General features: G+C 40.9%; 1 protein-coding gene across 2 annotated transcripts in view; it reads left to right on the top strand.

The window, feature by feature from the left end:
* The window catches only part of PRKAB1 (protein kinase AMP-activated non-catalytic subunit beta 1), a 254,628-nt gene extending 236,742 nt beyond the window's left edge, over positions 1–17,886 (top strand). For both annotated transcript variants that reach the window (XM_053702065.1, XM_053702066.1), the window contains 3 exons: positions 16,850–16,983; positions 17,135–17,203; positions 17,282–17,886. In XM_053702065.1, coding sequence (XP_053558040.1) covers positions 16,850–16,983; positions 17,135–17,203; positions 17,282–17,359 — 281 coding nt within the window. In that variant the 3' untranslated portion in view covers positions 17,360–17,886. The remainder of the gene's footprint in view (positions 1–16,849; positions 16,984–17,134; positions 17,204–17,281) is intronic.
* Positions 17,887–22,204: the final 4,318 nt, after the last annotated feature.

Genomic DNA, 22,204 nt, shown 5'->3' with positions numbered 1-22,204 from the left:
GGAGGTGGTGTAGGTATTTTACTTTCCTCTCATTGCTCCTTTCAACAAATACATCCCATCTCTTCCCTCACATTTTCCTCATTCGAAACCCACATGATTTGCTTATTCTCTCCTCTTTCTATACGTGTTGCAGTCATATACCGTCCTCCTGGCTCCTCAACTCAATTTCTAGATCACTTGGCTGCCTGGCTACCTTATTTCCTTTCCTCAGACACCCCTTCCCTCATTCTTGGTGACTTGACCATCCCACTGCCTCCTCTGTAAAACAACTTCTGCAACTCACTTCCTCTTTCGGTTTGTCACAATGGGCTGATTCTCCCACTCACAAAGATGGTCACTCCCTTGACCTGATCTTTAGCTATCGATGCACTCTCTCAAACTTCACAAACTAGCTCTTTCTGACCACCATCTCCTTACTTGCAACATATCATCTCTCCCTCCTTCTGCTCCTCACAACAAACTTCACAGAAGCATTATGTCATTAGCTCAACAACAGCTTTCTAATTCCCTCAAACCTCTCCTCTCATCCTTTTCCTGCCCTGACCAATCTATCTGCCACTATAATTCCACCCTTACATCCGTCCTTGACAATCTCACCCCTCTTACCATAGCTCGGTAATCAAACACTGATCCTCAGCCCTGGCATACTCCTCTGACACAATACCTACACAGATGTTCCCGTACTGCTGAGCGGCACTGGAGAAAATCTAGGAGTTCAGCTGATTTTCAACATTACAAATTTATCTTGAACTCCTACTACTCTGCCCTTAATTTCCATAAGCAACACTACTTCTCTACTCTTATCTCTAATCTTTCTTCAAACCAAAAACATTTGTTCTCCACTTTCAATACACTTCTCCGCCCTCCCCCACCTCCTAATACAATTTCTGTCAACTCAAGCCTTTGCCAACCACTTCAATAACAAAATCGACTCCATCAGAAATGAAATCAGCTGTCAACATAATTCCATTCTCTCACCCCCTCAAATGCTCTCGATTAACTACGATCCACATAACCTTAAACTTAGCTCATTCTCCCCTGTTACTGAGAAGTTTCGGCACTTATACTGCACTCTTACCTCACTACCTGTCCCCTTGACCCTATCCCCTCCCTCTCTGCCACCCTTACCCCTATACTCACACACACTTTCAACCTCTCCCTCATCACTGAAACATGCACTGGTCACACCTATCCTCAAAAAACCTTCCCTTGATCCTACCTCCCCATCCAACTACCACCCTATTTCCCTCCTCTCTCTTGCATCAAAGCTTCTCGAAAAACTAGCTTATGCATGCCTATCCCATTTCCTTACAATAAACTCCCTCCTTGACCCATTGCAATCTAGATTTCATCTCCATCACTCCACAGAGACAGCAATTGTTAAGGTTACCAACGACCTACTTACAGCAATATCAAAAGGACACTTCTCTCTGCTTATCCTCCTTGATCTGTCCACAGCCTTTGACACTGTTGACCACCCTCTTTTGCTCCAAACCCTCCAATCCTTCGGCATCTGTGACACAGCCCTTTCGTGGCTCTCTTCCTACCTGTCAAACCGTACCTTTAGTGTAGCCTTCTATGGGGCCTCCTCTGCCCCGTCACCACTTTCTGTCGGAGTACCGCAAGGCTCTGTCCTCGGTCCCCTTCTCTTCTCAATCTACACGTCATCACTAGGTTCCCTAATTAAGTCCCACGGTTTACAATATCATTTGTATGCCGATGACACCCAAATCTACTTCTCTGCACCAGACCTATCTCCTTCCTTGCTAACCCGTGTCACTAACTGTCTTTCTCACATCTCTAACTGGATGTCCTCTCACTACCTCAAGCTACATCTCTCCAAAACTGAGCTCCTTATTCCCCCCCTTCTAAGCTCTCCACCCCCAATCTCTCTATAACTGTCGACAACTCCATCATTACCCCTACCCTGCATGCTCGATGTCTCTGGGTCACATTTGACTCAGATCTTTTTTTCACTCCTCACATTCAGTCATTGGCTAAAGCCTGCCGCTTCCACCTTAAAAACATCCCTAAAATTAGACACTTCCTTAGACAAGACACAACTAAGATTTTAATCCACTCTCTCATTCTTTCCCGCCTCGATTACTGCAACTCTGTCCTCTCTGGTCTCCCCACCTGCCGCCTAGCTCCTTTACAATCCATAATGAATGCCTCTGCAAGACTCATCTTCCTTACACGTCGCTCTTAATCTGCTGCACCTCTCTGCCAATCCCTTCACTGGCTTCCTCTTGCCTCTAGGATCAAACGCAAAATTCTCATTCTGACATACAAAGCCTTCAACTGCACTGCTCCCCCCCCTATATCTCAGACCTTGTCTCCAGATACTCTCCCTCCTGTCCCCTTCGCTCTGCTCACAACCTCCTACTCTCCTCCTCTCTTGTCACCTCATCACACTCCCGTTTACATGACTTCTCCAGACTTGCTTCCATCTTGTGGAACTCTCTGCCTCACTCCACAAGACTCTCTTCTAGTTTTAAAAGCTTCAAGTGCTCCCTAAAGACTCTACTGTTCAGGAATGCCTACAACCTACTCTAACCTTTCTTTATACCAGTTCCTCTTCTCCATTGCTATTCCCTGAACCCCCTTAGCATGTAAGCCTAAGAGTCCAGCTGTGTGTAGATCACCTTCTTAAGAGCTGACTACAACAGTGCAATTCTTGGCAGGGCCCTCTACCCATTTGATCCCTATAATTGTTTTGTTGTACTCCGCCTTTGTTTATAGCGCTGCGGAATCTGTTGGCACTCTACAAATAACCGATAATAAAAAATATAAATCCCTGCACCATTGATTCAGCATACAAAGCTGAAGAGGTCTCATATGAAAACGAGCAAAGGGGATAACGTCCGATGCTACAGTCATGAGACCTTAAACTTCCATGCACATAGCCACTGAAGGGAATGATTGAGATTGAAGGTTTCGACAAGCTGAAACCAATTTTATTTGTCTCTTGTCTGTTAGATTCAGTGTCCATGACTCTGTCTCTATCTGGAAATCTAAAAAGGTGACCCTTGTCTGAGGAATCAAGGAACTTTTGGTAAATTGATCCTCCAACCACGTCTTTGAAGAAACAACACTAGTTGTTTCATGTGAGATTCGGCAGAATATAAAGACTGAGCTAGTACCAAGATATCGTCCAAATAAGGAAACACCGCAATACCCTGTTCTCTGATTACAGAGAGTAGGGCACCGAGAACCTTCAAAAAAATTATTGGAGCTCTCACTAGGCCAAATGGAAGAGCAACAAATTGGTAATGCTTGTCTAGAAAAGATAATCTCAGAAATCGTTAGTGGTCTGGATGAATGGGAATATGAAGATATGCATCCTGTAAGTCTATCGTGGACATATAATGACCTTGCTGAACAAAAGGCAGAATAGTCCTTATAGTCACCATTTTGAAAGTTGGTACTCTTACATAACGATTCAAAATTTTCAGATCCAGAACTGGCCTGAATGAATTTTGTTTCTTTGGGACAATGAATAGATTTGAATAAAACCTCAGACCCTGTTCCTGAAACGGAACTGGTATGATTACCCCTGAAAGCTCTAGATCTGAAACACACTTCAGAAAAGCCTGAGCCTTCACCGGATTTGCTGAAACATTAGAAAGAAAAAATCTTCTCACAGGAGGTCTTTCTCTGAATCCTATTCGATACCCTAGAATCCACTGATTTTGGTCAGAAACTGCCCAAATGTCTTGAATTTTTTATTTTTTAAAATCTGCCCACCACCAGCTGAACTGGAATGAGGGCCGCACCTTCATGCAGAATTGGGGGCTGGCTTTGGTTTCTTAAAAGGCTTAGATTTATTCCAACTTGAAGGTTTCCAATTGGAACCAGACTCTTTGGGGGAAGGATTGGCTTTCTGTTCTGTCGAAAAGAACGAAAACGATTAGAAGCTTTAGATTTACCCTTAGATCTTTTATCCTGAGGCAAAAAAACTCCCCCCCCCCGTGACAGTAAATAATAGAATCCAACTGAGAACAAAATAAATTATTACCTTGGAAAGAAAGAGATAGTAATCTGGACTTAGATACCATGTCAGCATTCCAATATTTGAGCGACAAAGCTCTTCTAGCTAAAATAGCTTAAGACATAGATTTAACATTAATTTTGATGATATCAAAAATGCGATAAGCTTTACAACCAAAAAGTTGATACAGCTGCAACATCAGCCATAGATATAGCAGGCCTAAGTATATAGCCAGAAAATAAATAAGCTTTCCTTAGATAAGATTCAAGTTTCCTATCTAAAGATCCTTAAAAGAAGTATTATCTTCCAAAGGAATAGTAGTACATTTGGCAAAAGTAGAGAGAGCCCCATAAACTTTGGGGATTTTTCCCCAAAACTCCAATCTAGCTGCTGGCAAAGGATACAACTTTTTTAAACCTAGAAGGAATAAAAGAAGTACCAGGCCCATCCCATTCCTTTGAAATCATATCAGACATCACATCAGGAACTGGAAAAAAAACCTCTGGAGTAACCACAGGATGTTTATAAACAGAATTTAAACGTTTATTAGTTTTAATATCAAGAGGACTAGATTCCTCAATATCCAAAGTAATCAACACCTCTTTTAACAAGGAACGTATATATTCCATCTTAATGAGATAAGTAGATTTGTCAGTGTCAATATCTGAGGTAGGATCTTCTGAATCGGATAGATCCTCATCAGAGGAGGATAATTCAGTATGTTATCGGTCATTTGCAATTTCATCAACTTTATGAGAAGATTTAAAAGACCTTTTACGTTTAATAGAAGGCGGAATAGCAGACTAAGCCTTCTGAATCACATCAGAAATAAAATCTTTTATATTCACAGGGATATCATGTACATTAGATGTTGAAGGAACAAAAGGCATTGTACTAGCACTGATGGATACATTCTCTGCATGTAAAAGTTTATCGTGACAACTGTTACATACTACAGCTGGAGATATAACCTCCGCTAACTTACAACAAATACACTTAGCTTTGGTAGAACTGTTATCAGGCAGCAGGATTCTATCAGTTGTTTCTGAGACAGGATCAGATTGAGACATCTTGCAAATGTAAGAGAAAAAAAAACATATAAAGCAAAATGATCAATTTCCTTATATGGCAGTTTCAGGAATGGGAAAAAAATGCAAACGGCATAGCCCTCTGAGCATAAAAAAAGGCAAGAGGCATATAGGAAGTGAGGTTTAAATAATTAAATTATCCGGAAATTACGCAACTCACGTCATGGTAGACGCAACCTTGTGCAAGGAAAACTGGCGTCGACTAAGACGCCGGAAATGATGAATTTTCGTCACTGAAGTACCTTGGCGCCAAAAATGACGCAATAAATATCAGCATTTTGCAACATTGCGAGCCTAAATTGCCCGCACACTTTAAATGAAAAAGCAGCCAATTTGAAGAAAAAGACTATATCCCAGGTAAGAAAAAATAACTTCCTAAATATTTTCCCAATTTTGAAACTGATAGTCTGCAAAAGGAAATATACATAAACCTGACTAATGGCAAATATAAGTACAATACATATATTTAAAACTTTATATTAATACATAAAGTGCCAAACCATAGCTGAGACTGTCTAAAGTAAAAGTAATGAAAAACATACTTACCGAAAGATGCCAAACCAGTACTGAAACAGTATTAGTAGAGGTAATGGAATATGAGAGTATATCGTACTGTTCAGGGATGCATACAACCTACGCTAACCTTTCTTTATACCAGTTCCTCTCCATTGCTATCCCCTGAACCCCCTTAGCATGTAAGCCTAAGAGTTCAGCTGTTTGTAGATCACCTTCTTAAGAGCTGACTACAACAGTGCAACTCTTGGCAGGGCCCTCTACCCATTTGATCCCTATAATTGTTTTGTTGTACTCCGCATTTGTTTATAGCGCTGCGGAATCTGTTGGCGCTCTACAAATAACCGATAATAAATAATAATATCGTCGATCTGAAAAGGGAGGTAGGAGATGAATCTCAATGGCCGATAACAGAGAACCTTTGAAAAGATTTCCCATGAGGAAAACCATAGAATCAATAGGTGATACTCCCTTCACATCCCTCTGACAAACACTGTACTCAGAGAGGAATCAGGCTTCAAAATGCTGAGAAGCACATAAACGAAGAAAATCAAGCACAAACTTACTTCACCATCTCCATAGGAGGCAAAGTTTGTAAAACTGAATTGTGGGTCTGGTGAGGGGTGTATTTATAAGCATTTTGAGGTTTGGGAAACTTTGCCTCTCCTGGTAGGATTTTATATCTCATATGTCACTAGCTGATGGAGTCTTGCCAATTACATGAAAGAAAACAAAACTTTTTCACATTTGGTTTAAATTATTTGCAATCATGACAATTTTCTATAGTGTAGTGGGCCCCTCACCCTACTTTTTTTCCTGTAGTGTAGCTCCCAATCCCTCCCTCAATTTTATTTTCTGAGGTATAGGGCCCATCCCACCCACCTCCTACTTCCTGTCCCGCCGTCACCAGCAGATGATCGTTGCAAACCATAATGCACACTGTGTCACTGTCTTAACGACCAGGCATCGACTTCATATAGAACTGTAGCACCAATCATGCTCTGGTTCCATATGCAGGTAGATGCCTGGAGCTCAGGAACTCCAACTCTCATCTGTAACTTAACCACATGACATATACGTCCCATTGGGTTAGGGGGTTAAAACCACCACTATCTAAAATGAACACTTACAATTTTCTTTAGCCGATTTGTTTAAGCCTAACTCTCATTATTGAACTTTTTTTTTTCTCCACTTACTTTAATAGGGATTTATTCTTTTTAACTGATGTTTCTATTACTCTATCAAATCATTCAGTCAAAACCCCCACTCTCCTTGCTTAAATCAACTTTTATGTTGGCTTGTAGACACAACCAACATTCTGAAGCATTCTAAAACGTGGCAGGTACAATGCAACCACCATTCTGGCTCTGTCTGGAACTAGTTTTGAAACCAGTGCTATAGCATCTACTTTTAGCATAACAAATAACTTTTTTTTTCTTTCAATTTATACTTCATAATGTGCCTATATCAATGGAACCAAATTGGGAATAGTAGGTAACTGAGAAAACATGTTTAATTAGGGCGTCATCAATAATAATTTATTAACCCTGTTTTATAAGATTTGCAACACACTAAAAGGTACATATGTTGTAATAACATAAATTATGCTTACCTTACATTTCCATCTGTGGGAGGAGAGACCACTGCTTCATTCATTATTTGTGGGAATTATGAACCTGACCACCACCAGGAGGAGGCAAAGACACCCCAGCCAAAGGCTTAAATGCCTCCCCCTCTCATCCCCCAGTTATTCTGCCAAGGGAACAAGGAACAGAAGAAATATCAGGGTATAAATGGTGCCAGAAGAATAAAATTAAATTTAGGTCCCCCCACCGAAGAAACTGGCGGGAACAGTGGACTTTCCTACCACAGATGGAAATTAAATTTATCAGGTAAGCATAATTTGTTTTCCATCTTAATGTGAGGAGAGTCCACTGTTTCATTCATTCATTACTTGTGGGAACAAATACCCAAGCTCTAGAGGACACTGAATGGGAAGAAAAAAAGGTGGACCCTAAACTGAGGGCACCATAGCCTGCAGAACCTTTCTCCCAAACGCTGCTTCCAACAAAGCAAAAACATCAAATTTGTAAAATTTTGCACAAGTATTTAAAGAAGACCCAGTTGTCACCTTACAAATCTGCCCTATAGAAGCCTTGTTCTTAAAGGCCCAAGAAGAGGCCACAGCCCTAGTTGAGTAAGCCGTGATCCTCTGAGGAGGCTTATGTCCCGCTGTCTCATAGGCCAGACGGATAATGCTACTTAGCCAAAAAGACAGTGAAGTGGAAGAGGCCCTCTGCCCCCTACGCTTCCCTGAATACACAATAAATAAAGACACAGTCTGTCTTAACACCTTTGTAGCCTGAACATAAAACTTCAAGGCCCGAACCACATCCAAATTATGAAGCAAGCTTTACTTTGACAAAGAAGGGTTAGGACACAAGGAAGGGAACTACTATTTCCTGATTGATGTTACGATTCAACACAACCTTGGGAAGAACAGCCTTATCAGCGTGACAAAACAGATAAGGAGGCTCACATTGCAAGGCCGCTAACTCGGAGACTCTGTGAGCCGGTGCAATAGCCAGTAGGAATAGGACTTTCCAGGAAAGAAGTTTAAAGGGACACTGAACCCAAAATTGTTCTTTTGTGATTCAGATAGAGCATGAAATTTTAAGCAACTTTCTAAGTTACTCCTATAATCAAATTTTCTTCATTCTCTTGGTATCTTTATTTGAAATGCAAGTTTAGATGCCGGCTCATTTTTGGTGAACAACCTGGGTTGTTCTTGCTGATTGGTGGATAACTTCATCCACCAATAAAAAAGTGCTGTCCAGAGTTTGAACCCAAAAAAAAAAGCTTAGATGACTTCTTTTTCAAATGATAGCAAGAAAACGAAGAAAAAACATAATTTATGCTTACCTGATAAATTTATTTCTCTTGTAGTGTATCCAGTCCACGGATCATCCATTACTTATGGGATATTAACTCCTCCCCAACAGGAAGTGCAAGAGGATTCACCCAGCAGAGCTGCTATATAGCTCCTCCCCTAACTGCCATTACCAGTCATTCGACCGAAAACATGCAGAGAAAGGAAAACCATAGGGTACAGTGGTGACTGTAGTTTAATGGAAAAATTACCTGCCTTAAAGTGACAGGGCGGGCCGTGGACTGGATACACTACAAGAGAAATAAATTTATCAGGTAAGCATAAATTATGTTTTCTCTTGTTAAGTGTATCCAATCCACGGATCATCCATTACTTATGGGATACCAATACCAAAGCTAAAGTACACGGATGATGGGAGGGACAGGCAGGCTCTTTATACGGAAGGAACCACTGCCTGAAGAACCTTTCTCCCAAAAACAGCCTCCGAAGAAGCAAAAGTGTCAAATTTGTAAAATTTGGAAAAAGTATGAAGAGAAGACCAAGTTGCAGCCTTGCAAATCTGTTCAACAGAAGCCTCATTCTTAAAGGCCCAAGTGGAAGCCACAGCTCTAGTAGAATGTGCTGTAATTCTTTCAGGAGGCTGCTGTCCAGCAGTCTCATAGGCTAACCGTATTATGCTACGAAGCCAAAAGGAGAGAGAGGTAGCCGAAGCTTTTTGACCTCTCCTCTGACCAGAATAAACGACAAACAGGGAAGACGTTTGTCGAAAATCCTTAGTTGCCTGTAGATAAAATTTCAGGGCACGGACTACATCTAGATTGTGTAGCAGACGTTCCTTTTTCGAAGAAGGATTAGGACACAAAGATGTAACCACAATCTCTTGATTGATATTCCTGTTAGTGACCACATTAGGTAGGAACCCAGGTTTAGTACGCAGAACTACCTTGTCTGAATGAAAAATCAGATAAGGAGAATCACAATGTAAGGCAGATAACTCAGAGACTCTTCGAGCCGAGGAAATCGCCATTAAAAACAGAACTTTCCAAGATAACAACTTGATATCAATGGAATGAAGGGGTTCAAACGGAACCCCCTGTAAAACATTAAGAACTAAGTTCAAACTCCATGGTGGAGCAACAGTTTTAAACACAGGCTTGATCCTAGCTAAAGCCTGACAAAAAGCTTGAACGTCCGGAACTTCTGACAGACGTTTGTGTAAAAGAATGGACAGAGCTGAAATCTGTCCCTTTAAGGAACTAGCGGATAAACCCTTTTCTAAACCTTCTTGTAGAAAAGACAATATCCTCGGAATCCTAACCTTACTCCATGAGTAACTCTTGGATTCGCACCAATATAAGTATTTGCGCCATATCTTATGGTAAATCTTTCTGGTAACAGGCTTCCTAGCCTGTATTAAGGTATCAATAACTGACTCAGAAAAACCACGTTTTGATAAAATCAAGCGTTCAATTTCCAAGCAGTCAGCTTCAGAGAAATTAGATTTTGATGTTTGAAGGGACCCTGGATCAGAAGGTCCTGTTTCAGAGGTAGCGACCAAGGTGGACAGGATGACATGTCCACTAGATCTGCATACCAAGTCCTGCGTGGCCATGCAGGCGTTATTAGAATCACTGATGCTCTCTCCTGTTTGATTCTGGCAATCAATCGAGGAAGCATCGGGAAGGGTGGAAACACATAAGCCATCCCGAAGGTCCAAGGTGCTGTCAAAGCATCTATCAGAACCGCTCCCGGATCCCTGGATCTGGACCCGTAACGAGGAAGCTTGGCGTTCTGTCGAGACGCCATGAGATCTATCTCTGGTTTGCCCCAACGTCGAAGTATTTGGGCAAAGACCTCCGGATGAAGTTCCCACTCCCCCGGATGAAAAGTCTGACGACTTAAGAAATCTGCCTCCCAGTTCTCCACTCCCGGGATGTGGATTGCTGACAGGTGGCAAGAGTGAGACTCTGCCCAGCGAATTATCTTTGATACTTCCATCATTGCTAGGGAGCTTCTTGTCCCTCCCTGATGGTTGATGTAAGCTACAGTCGTGATGTTGTCCGACTGAAACCTGATGAACCCCCGAGTTGTTAACTGGGGCCAAGCCAGAAGGGCATTGAGAACTGCTCTCAATTCCAGAATGTTTATTGGTAGGAGACTCTCCTCCTGATTCCATTGTCCCTGAGCCTTCAGAGAATTCCAGACAGCGCCCCAACCTAGTAGGCTGGCGTCTGTTGTTACAATTGTCCAGTCCGGCCTGCTGAATGGCATCCCCCTGGACAGATGTGGCCGAGAAAGCCACCATAGAAGAGAATTTCTGGTCTCTTGATCCAGATTCAGAGTAGGGGACAAGTCTGAGTAATCCCCATTCCACTGACTTAGCATGCACAATTGCAGCGGTCTGAGATGTAGACGTGCAAAGGGTACTATGTCCATTGCTGCTACCATTAAGCCGATCACCTCCATGCATTGAGCTACTGACGGGTGTTGAATGGAATGAAGGACACGGCATGCATTTTGAAGCTTTGTTAACCTGTCTTCTGTCAGGTAAATCTTCATTTCTACAGAATCTATAAGAGTCCCCAAGAAGGGAACTCTTGTGAGTGGAAAGAGAGAACTCTTCTTTTCGTTCACCTTCCATCCATGCGACCTTAGAAATGCCAGTACTAACTCTGTATGAGACTTGGCAGTTTGAAAGCTTGAAGCTTGTATCAGAATGTCGTCTAGGTACGGAGCTACCGCAATTCCTCGCGGTCTTAGTACCGCCAGAAGAGCACACAGAACCTTTGTGAAGATTCTCTGAGCCGTAGCCAATCCGAATGGAAGAGCTAATAACTGGTAATGCCTGTCTAGAAAGGCAAACCTTAGATACCGGTAATGATCTTTGTGAATCGGTATGTGAAGGTAAGCATCCTTTAAATCCACTGTGGTCATGTACTGACCCTTTTGGATCATGGGTAAAATTGTCCGAATAGTTTCCATTTTGAACGATGGAACTCTTAGGAATTTGTTTAGGATCTTTAAATCCAAGATTGGCCTGAAAGTTCCCTCTTTTTTTGGGAACCACAAACAGATTTGAGTAAAACCCTTGTCCTTGTTCCGACCGCGGAACCGGATGGATCACTCCCATTAATAAAAGATCTTGTACGCAGCGTAGAAACGCCTCTTTCTTTATTTGGTTTGTTGACAACCTTGACAGATGAAATCTCCCTCTTGGGGGAGAGAATTTGAAGTCTAGAAGGTATCCCTGAGATATGATCTCTAACGCCCAGGGATCCTGGACATCTCTTGCCCAAGCCTGGGCGAAGAGAGAAAGTCTGCCCCCCACTAGATCCGTTCCCGGATCGGGGGCCCTCGATTCATGCTGTCTTAGGGGCAGCAGCAGGATTCCTGGCCTGCTTGCCCTTGTTCCAGGACTGGTTAGGTCTCCAGCCTTGTCTGTAGCGAGCAACAGCTCCTTCCTGTTTTGGTGCAGAGGAAGTTGATGCTGCTCCTGCTTTGAAATTACGAAAGGAACGAAAATTAGACTGTCTAGCCTTAGGTTTGGCTCTGTCTTGAGGCAGGGCATGGCCTTTACCTCCTGTAATGTCAGCGATAATTTCTTTCAACCCGGGCCCGAATAAGGTCTGCCCTTTGAAAGGTATATTAAGCAATTTAGATTTAGAAGTAACGTCAGCTGACCAGGATTTTAGCCACAGTGCTCTGCGTGCCTGAATGGCGAATCCGGAATTCTTAGCCGTAAGTTTAGTTAAATGTACTACGGCATCTGAAATAAATGAGTTAGCTAACTTAAGGGCTTTAAGCTTGTGTGTAATCTCATCTAATGGAGCTGATTCAAGTGTCTCTTCCAGAGACTCAAACCAAAATGCTGCTGCAGCCGTGACAGGCGCAATGCATGCAAGAGGTTGCAATATAAAACCTTGTTGAACAAACATTTTCTTAAGGTAACCCTCTAACTTTTTATCCATTGGATCTGAAAAGGCACAGCTATCCTCCACCGGGATAGTGGTACGCTTAGCTAAAGTAGAAACTGCTCCCTCCACCTTAGGGACCGTTTGCCATAAGTCCCGTGTGGTGGCGTCTATTGGAAACATCTTTCTAAATATCGGAGGGGGTGAGAACGGCACACCGGGTCTATCCCACTCCTTAGTAACAATTTCAGTAAGTCTCTTAGGTATAGGAAAAACGTCAGTACTCACCGGTACCGCAAAATATTTATCCAACCTACACATTTTCTCTGGTATTGCAACTGTGTTACAATCATTCAGAGCCGCTAACACCTCCCCTAGTAATACACGGAGGTTTTCCAGCTTAAATTTAAAATTTGAAATATCTGAATCCAGTTTGTTTGGATCAGAACCGTCACCCGCAGAATGAAGCTCTCCGTCCTCATGTTCTGCAAATAGTGACGCAGTGTCTGACATGGCCCTAATATTATCAGCGCACTCTGTTCTCACCCCAGAGTGATCACGCTTACCTCTTAGTTATGGTAATTTAGCCAAAACTTCAGTCATAACAGTAGCCATATCCTGTAATGTGATTTGTAATGGCCGCCCAGATGTACTCGGCGCTACAATATCACGCACCTCCCGAGCGGGAGATGCAGGTACTGACACGTGAGGCGAGTTAGTCGGCATAACTCTCCCCTCGTTGTTTGGTGAAATATGTTCAATTTGTACAGATTGACTTTTATTTAAAGTAGCATCAATACAGTTAGTACATAAATTTCTATTGGGCTCCACTTTGGCTTTAGCACATATAGCACAGATATCTTCCTCTGAATCAGACATGTTTAACACACTAGCAAATAAACTAGCAACTTGGAAATACTTTTCAAGTAATTTACTATAATATGAAAACGTACTGTGCCTATAAGAAGCACAGAAAAAGTTATGACAGTTGAAAATTAATAAACTGAAAAGTTATAGCATCAAATCTTTGTAAAAAACACAATTTTAGCAAAGGATTGCTCCCATTAGCAAAGGATAACTAACCCTGATAGCAGAAAAAAATAAAAAAAAAAAATACAGAAATAAACGTTTTTTTTTTATCACAGTCAACTACAATCTCACAGCTCTGCTGTGAGTGATTACCTCCCTCAAAACAAGTTTTGAAGACCCCTGAGTTCTGTAGAGATGAACCGGATCATGCAGGGAAGACAATAAACTTCTGACTGAATTTTTTGATGCGTAGCAAAAGCACCAAAAAAGGTCCCTCACACATAACAGTGAGAGAGATCAGTAAACTGTCATAAATTAAATAAAACGACTGCCAAGTGGAAAAAAATAGTGCCCAAAACATTTTTTCACCCAGTACCTCAGAAAATTAAACGATTTTACATGCCAGCAAAAAACGTTTAACATTAATAAATTGAGTGTTATTAAAAAGCCTGTTGCTAGTCCCTGCAAATTAGGCTAAAGTTTTATGCATACAGTATAATTCCAGTGAAGTGCCATTCCCCAGAATACTGAAGTGTAAAATATACATACATGACAGCCTGATACCAGTTGCTGCTACTGCATTTAAGGCTGAGTTTACATTATATCGGTATGGCAGAATTTTCTCATCAATTCCATTGTCAGAAAATAATAAGCTGCTACATACCTCTTTGCAGATTAATCTGCCCGCTGTCCCCTGATCTGAAGTTTACCTCTCCTCAGATGGCCGAGAAACAGCAATATGATCTTAACTACTCCAGCTAAAATCATAGAAAAACTCAGGTAGATTCTTCTTCAAATTCTACCAGAGAAGGAATAACACACTCCGGTGCTATTATAAAATAACAAACTTTTGATTGAAGGTATGAAACTAAGTATAATCACCACAGTCCTCTCACACATCCTATCTATTCGTTGGGTGCAAGAGAATGACTGGTAATGGCAGTTAGGGGAGGAGCTATATAGCAGCTCTGCTGGGTGAATCCTCTTGCACTTCCTGTTGGGGAGGAGTTAATATCCCATAAGTAATGGATGATCCGTGGACTGGATACACTTAACAAGAGAAATTGATAATAGGAGTAAATTAGAAAGTTGCTTAAAATGTCCTGCTCTATCTGAATCACAAAAGAAAAAATTTGGGTTCAGTGTCCCTTAAATGTCAAGCGCATGCATAGGCTCAAAAGGAGCCCTCTGCAAAATCTTAAAGTGATGGTAAACTCTCGCCTTTTTAAAATCAGATCTGGAATGTAAGCGCTATTTTAGATGGAGTTTAATTCATTAGCTGTAATGAAGATGCGGTATAACTTACTTTTTATTATAGATATGAAATTCAAATACTGCATGCTCCTCCGCCCACTTCAAAAGTAAAATTTTCTGTGAGCTAACAGATTGAATTGTTGTCCAATCAGCGCTCTCCCCATCTGGCACTTTTGTTGTAGCTAGAGCATTGATTGGAGAGTAATTCAATCATTTAGCTGACAGTAAAATTGACTTTTTAAGTGGGTGGTGTAACGTGGGGTATTTGAATTTCATATCTATATTAATAACTAAGTTATAGCGCATCTTCATTGCATATGATGAATAAAACTCTATCTAAAATAGCGCTTACATTCCAGATCTGATTTTAAAAAGGGGAGAGTTTACCATCACTTTAAGAACTAAGTTCAAGCTCCAAGGAGGAGCAGAATTTCTAAAGACAGGCCTGACCCTAGACAGAGCCTGAACAAAGGACTGAATATCAGGAAGCTCTGCTAGCTTCTTGTGTAACAGTACAGCTAAAGCCGAAATCTGACCCTTTAAGGAACTGGCAGCAAGACCCTTATCCAGTCCATCCTGGAGAAAAGCCAGAATCCTGGATATCCTAACCTTGTGCCAGGGATATCCATGTTCCTCACACCAGGACAAATAGGTCCTCCACACCTTATGATAGATGCGCCAAATGACCGGCTTCCTGGCCTGAACTAGAGTATCAATCACTCTCTCAGAAAATCCTCTATTGGCTAAGACTAGGTGTTCAATCTCCACGCAGTCAGCCTCAGATTCGAGATTTTGGTGAAGAAATAGCCCCTGAACCAGCAGGTCTCTGCGACAGGGTAACCTCTATGGAGGAGACTATGACATTCCCACCAGATCCGCAAACCAGGTCCTCCGCGGCCATGATGGAGCAATCAGAATAGCCAAAGCTTGCTCCTGCTTGATGCGGGCCACACAAGGTAGAAGTGGCAACGGTGGGAAAATGTAAAGTGGGTTGAACTCCCAGGGCATCTATCAGCTTTGCCTGGGGATCCCTGGATCGTGACCAGTACCTGGGTAGCTTGAAGTTTATTCTGGACGCCATGAGGTCTTTTCCCGGCGTCCCCCCATCTGTTGCAGATCTCCTCGAACACCTCGGCATGGAGAGACCCTATCTGCCTCGCAGTTGTCCACACCCGGAATGTAAATCGCTGAGGGCGAACAATTGTTTCTCTGCCCATTCCCGAATCTGAGTCTCCTACCACGGCGATCAGGCCTGTATAGTGACAGGTATTGCCGGGGCTTCACGTTTTGCGTGGTGACGTCACCGCACAATTTTATTAAAAAAAGACTGACAAGAATATGGAAAGAGGGCATGCTGCTTAGAAGCCTGTATCTAAGCAGCTACAGACCCCCAAGACCTACTTTTGAAAAGATAAAAAGTAAATATTTAAAAAAACCTCAAATCAGCTTAGCACTCAAAGGGTTAAAGGGACAGTCAAGTCCAAAAAAAACTGAGGGCATGTAATTTTAAACAACTTTCCAATTTGCTTTTATCACCAATTTTGCTTTGTTCTCTTGGTGGTATTGGTTGAAAGCTAAACCTAGGAGGTTCATATGCTAATTTCTTAGACCTTGAAGGCCGCCTCTAATCTAAATGCATTTTGACAGTTTTTCACCACTAGAGGGTATTAGTTCATGTGTTTCATATAGATAACATTCCATGCACGTGAATTTACCAAGGAGTGAGCACTGATTGGTTAAAATGCAAGTCGGTCAAAAGAACTGTAATAAGGGGGCAGTCTGCAGAGGCTTAGATACAAGGTAATTACAGTGGTAAAAAGTGTATTGTAACTGTGTTGGTTCTGCAAAACTGGGGAAAGGGTAATTGAGGGATAATCTATCTTTTAAAACAACAAAAATTCTGGTGTTGACTGTACCTTTAACAGCTTTGCTGTGGTGCTCTTTGCCTCCTCCTGGTGGCCAGGAGTTGAATATCCCACTAGTAATTAGAATGAAGTTGTGGACTCCATGCCATAGGAAAGAAAATGTGTTTTCTTCAGTAATGATTTTCAACATTATAATCTTGATAGAACTAACTTAAAAACAATTAAAACTATATAAACAAATATAGAGAACGTAGAGGGTGACACCTTTTCCAACCAAATAACCTGGTTTGCTTCTTTCCTTTTACTAGAGTTATCAAGTTCACCTCCTGGGCCTTATCATCAAGACCCATATACCTGTAAATTAGAAGAACGGTTCAAATCTCCCCCTATTCTCCCACCACATCTACTTCAAGTTATTCTTAATAAGGACACAGGCATCTCTGTAAGTTAATGAAAACTAAGCTGGACCAGCTTTGTATAATTTTTCTTCCAGTTTCATAATTATAACTTTTTTTGTTGGTAACTTGCTCTAGCTATTTGGTTTATATTGATTGGATTTATATATGATTGATTTTTTTTATATATATTTTCAGTGTGATCCGGCATTGCTTCCAGAACCTAACCATGTTATGTTGAACCATCTTTACGCTCTTTCAATTAAGGTAAAAAAAAAACAACATAGTATTTGGTGTTACATTATGAGCTTTTCTTCCTAATTGTGTCAATATTTATTTTTGTAGGATGGCGTGATGGTATTGAGTGCAACACACCGTTATAAGAAGAAATATGTCACTACACTTTTGTATAAACCTATATGAGCTACTTCCAGAGACTATTCTCACAAACCTTTACTCTTTTACATATTTTTTTTTTTTTTATTACATATTAAACAAATTAAATATTTATAAATCAACTTGTCTGCATTGTGGGAACCTGAAAAGTTATTATTTATGTACATTATCCCTATGAAATTGCATGTGAGTAGATTTAAGAACATCCTTGTAGTTGATTGTAAGCAAGTGTGGACAGCTTTATTTTGTGGTGTGCAGTAGTTGGATGAAGAGGGTATATTTAAAGGGACACTCAAGTCAAAATTAAACTTTCATTATTCAGATAGAGCATGCAATTTTAAACAACTTTCCAATATACTTCCATAAACAAAATGTGCAGTCTTTTTATATTTAAACTTTTTTGAGTCACCAGCTCCTACTGAGCATGTGCAAGAATTCACAGAATAAACGTATATGCATTTGTGATTGACTGATGAGTGTCACATGGTACAGGGGAAGAGGAAATAGACATAACTTAACATTGTCAAAAAATAAATCTACTAATTTGAATTTCAGACTAAGTGCTATTGCATTGTCCTGTTATCATGCATTTGTTGATTACGCAAATATATTGTTTATTGGTCCTTTAAAGTATTTATATTTAAAAGAAAAAAGAGCCCTGTCCTTAACCGTTCGTAGAGCCAAAAAATGTCTGATGCACAATATCACTAGATTCTTCACTTTGTGTTAAAAGAACATGACATATTGTAATTGCAATGCTCTTCTTTCGTCTTGGAATAGATTAACATAAGCCAAGTGTGACCCCCCCCAAATGTATTAAAGGGATATTAAACAGTGCTCATTTTGGTGAAAACAAATATGTTAAATCCAAGTACACAAAAAAGAAACAGATTGTGTAAAAAATAAAAAAACAGCAAACAACTTATTTTCTTGCAAAATGAGCACTTAGAAATTCTCAGTGTAAACCGCTGCCCTTAGGGCGATAAGAGAGCTGACTTGGCAACTTAGTTTGCATTCTGCCTTATCTAAGTATAGGCAAATCTGACTGTTTATCTTGTCTATCCCACTTAATAGTAAACCAGCTCATGTTACTTTAGATGTTTTATTACATCAAGCTAGACAAACCTGTAGATACCACAGCCTCCTTGTAGGGCTGTGATAGGAAATAAAGGACAGAGCACAAATTAAGTTAAAAAAAAACATAATTTATGTAAGAACTTACCTGATAAATTCATTTCTTTCATATTGGCAGGAGTCCATGAGCTAGTGACATATGGGATATACAATCCTACCAGGAGGGGCAAAGTTTCCCAAACCTCAAAATGCCTATAAATACACCCCTCCCCACACCCACAATTCAGTTTAACGAATAGCCAAGCAGTGGGGTGATAAAGAAAGGAGTAGAAAGCATCAACAAAGGAAATTTGGAAATAATTGTGCTTTACACAAAAAAAATCATAACCACCATAAAAAGGGTGGGCCTCATGGACTCTTGCCAATATGAAAGAAATGTATTTATCAGGTAAGTTCTTACATAAATTATGTTTTCTTTCATGTAATTGGCAAGAGTCCATGAGCTAGTGACATATGGGATATCAATACCCAAGATGTGGATCTTCCACTCAAGAGTCACTAGAGAGGGAGAGAATAAAAATAATCCACAACCCAAAAAAAATGAAGTTTATTTCCATTTTTGAAAGAAAAAAACTTAAATCAAAAAGCAGAAGAATCATACTGAAACAGCTGCCTGAAGAAGCAAATACATCAAAACGATAGAATTTAGTAAATGTATGCAAAGAGGACCAAGTTGCCGCTTTGCAAATCTGATCAACTGAAGCTTCATTCTTAAAAGCCCACGAAGTGGAGACTAATCTAGTAGAATGAGCTGTAATTCTCTGAGGCGGGGCCTGACCCGACTCCAAATAAGCTTGATGAATCAAAAGTTTCAACCAAGAAGTCAAGGAAATAGCAGAAGCCTTCTGACCTTTCCTAGGACCAGAAAATAAAACAAACAAATAGACTGGAAGTCTTCCTGAAATCTTTAGTAGCTTCCACATAATATTTCAAAGCTCTTACCACATCCAAAGAATGTAAGGATCTTTCCAAAGAATTCTTAGGATTAGGACATAAGGAAAGGACAACAATTTCTCTACTAATGTTGTTAGAATTCACAACCTTAGGTAAAAATGTAAAAGAAGTCCGCAAAACTGCCTTATCCTGATGAAAAATCAGAAAAGGAGACTCACAAGAAAGAGCAGATAGCTCAGAAACTCTTCTAGCAGAAGAGATAGCCAAAAGGAACAACAATTTCCAAGAAAGTAGTTTAATGTCCAAAGAATGCATAGGCCCAAATGGAGGAGCCTGTAAAGCCTTCAGAACCAAATTAAGACTCCAAGGAGGAGAAATTGATTTAATGACAGGCTTAATACGAACTAAAGCTTGTACAAAACAGTGAATATCAGGAAGTATAGCAATCTTTCTGTGAAATAAAACAGAGTGGAGATTTGACCTTTCAAGGAACTTGCAGACAAACCCTTATCCAAACCATCCTGAAGGAACTGTAAAATCCTAGGAATTCTAAAAGAATGCCAGGAGAATTTATGAGAAGAACACCATGAAATGTAAGTCTTCCAAACTCTATAATAAATCTTTCTAGACAGATTTACTAGCTTGTAACATAGTATTAATCACTGAGTCAGAGAGACCTCTATGACTTAGAACTAAGCGTTCAATTTCCATACCTTCAAATTTAATGATTTGAGATCCTGATGGAAAAACGGACCTTGAGATAGTAGGTCCGGCCGTAACTGAAGTGGCCAAGGCGGGCAACTGGACATCCAAACCAGATCCGCATACCAAAACCTGTGTGGCCATGCTGGAGCCACCAGCAACACAAAAGACTGTTCCATGATGATTTTGGAGATCACGCTTGGAAGGAGAACTAGAGGCGGGAAGATGTAAGCAGGATGATAACACCAAGGAAGTGTCAGTGCTTCCACCTGAACATCCCTGGACCTGGACAGGTATCTGGGAAGTTTCTTGTTTAGATGAGAGGCCATGAGATCTATCTCTGGAAGACCCCACATCTGAACAATCTGAGAAAACACATCTGGATGGAGAGACCACTCCCGTGGATGTAAAGTCTGGCGGCTGAGACAATCCGCCTCCCAATTGTCCACACCTGGGATATGCACCGCAGAGATTAGACAGGAGCTGGATTCCGCCCAAGCAAGTATCCGAGATACTTCTTTCATAGCTTGGGGACTGTGAGTCCCACCCTGATGATTAACATAAGCCACAGTTGTGATATTGTCTGTCTGAAAACAAATGAACGGTTCTCTCTTTAGCAGAGGCCAAGACTGAAGAGCCCTGAGAATTGCACGGAGTTCTAAAATATTTATTGATAATCTCGCCTCTTGAGATTTCCAAACCCCTTGTGCTGTCAAAGATCCCCAAACAGCTCCCCAACCTGAAAGACTCGCATCTGTTGAGATCACAGTCCAGGTTGGCCGAACAAAGGAAGCCCCTTGAACCAAACGATGGTGATCTATCCACCATGTCAGAGATTGTCATACATTGGGATTCAAGGATATTAATTGTGATATATTTGTATAATCCCTGCACCATTGATTCAGCATGCAAAGCTGTAGAGGTCACATGTGAAAACGAGCAAAGGGGATCGCGTCCGATGCTGCAGTCATGAGACCTAAAACTTCCATGCACATAGCCACTGAAGGGAATGACTGAGACTGAAGGTGCCGGCATGCTGCGACCAATTTTAAACGTTTCTTGTCTGTTAGATTCAGTGTCCATGACTCTGTCTCTATCTGGAAACCTAAAAAGGTGACCCTTGTCTGAGGAATCAAGAAACTTTTTGGTAAATTGATTCTCCAACCATGTTTCCGAAGAAACAACACTAGTTGATTCGTGTGAGATTCTGCAGTATGTAAAGACTGAGCTAGTACCAAGATATCGTCCAAATAAGGAAACACTGCAATACCCTGTTCTCTGATTACAGATAGTAGGGCACCCAGAACCTTTGAAAAGATTCTTGGAGCTGTTGCTAGGCCAAATGGAAGAGCAACAAATTGGTAATGCTTGCTAGAAAAGAGAATCTCAGAAACTTATAGTGTTCTGGATGAATCGGAATATGAAGTTATGCATCCTGCAAGTCTATTGTGGACATATAATGTCCTTGCTGAACAAAAGGCAGAATAGTCCTTATAGTCACCATCTTGAAAGTTGGTACTCTTACATAACGATTCAAAATTTTTAGATCCAGAACTGGTCTGAATAAATTTTCTTTCTTTGGTACAATGAATAGGTTTGAATAAAACCCCAAACCTTGTTCCTGAGGAGGAACTGGCATGATTACCCCTGAAGACTCCAGATCTGAAACACACTTCAGAAAAGCCTGAGCTTTTACTGGATTTACAGGGATGCGTGAGAGAAAAAAATCTTCTCACAGGAGGTCTTACTTTGAATCCTATTCAATACCCTTGAGAGACAATGCTCTGAATCCAATGATTTTGGACAGATTTTATCTAAAAATCCTTGACAAACCTTAATCTGCCCCCTACCAGCTGAGCTGGAATGAGGGCCGCAACCTTCATGCGGACTTAGGGGCAGACTTTGGTTTCCTAAATGCCTTGGATTTATTCCAATTAGAGGAAGGCTTCCAACTGGAAGCAGATTCCTTGGGAGGAGGATGGAGGATTGAGTTTTTGTTCCTTATTTTGACGAAAGGAACGAAAACGGTTAGAAGCCTTAGATTTACCCTTAGGTTTTTTATCCTGAGGCAGAAAAACTCCTTTTCCTCCAGTGATAGTTGAAATAATAGAATCCAACTGAGAACCAAATAAATTATTACCT

The sequence above is a fragment of the Bombina bombina genome, chromosome 2 (assembly GCF_027579735.1).
Source record: "Bombina bombina isolate aBomBom1 chromosome 2, aBomBom1.pri, whole genome shotgun sequence".
In the NCBI taxonomy this organism is placed as follows: domain Eukaryota; kingdom Metazoa; phylum Chordata; class Amphibia; order Anura; family Bombinatoridae; genus Bombina; species Bombina bombina.
Note: the sequence above shows the minus strand (reverse complement) of the source record. Positions and strands in the feature narration are given on the sequence as shown.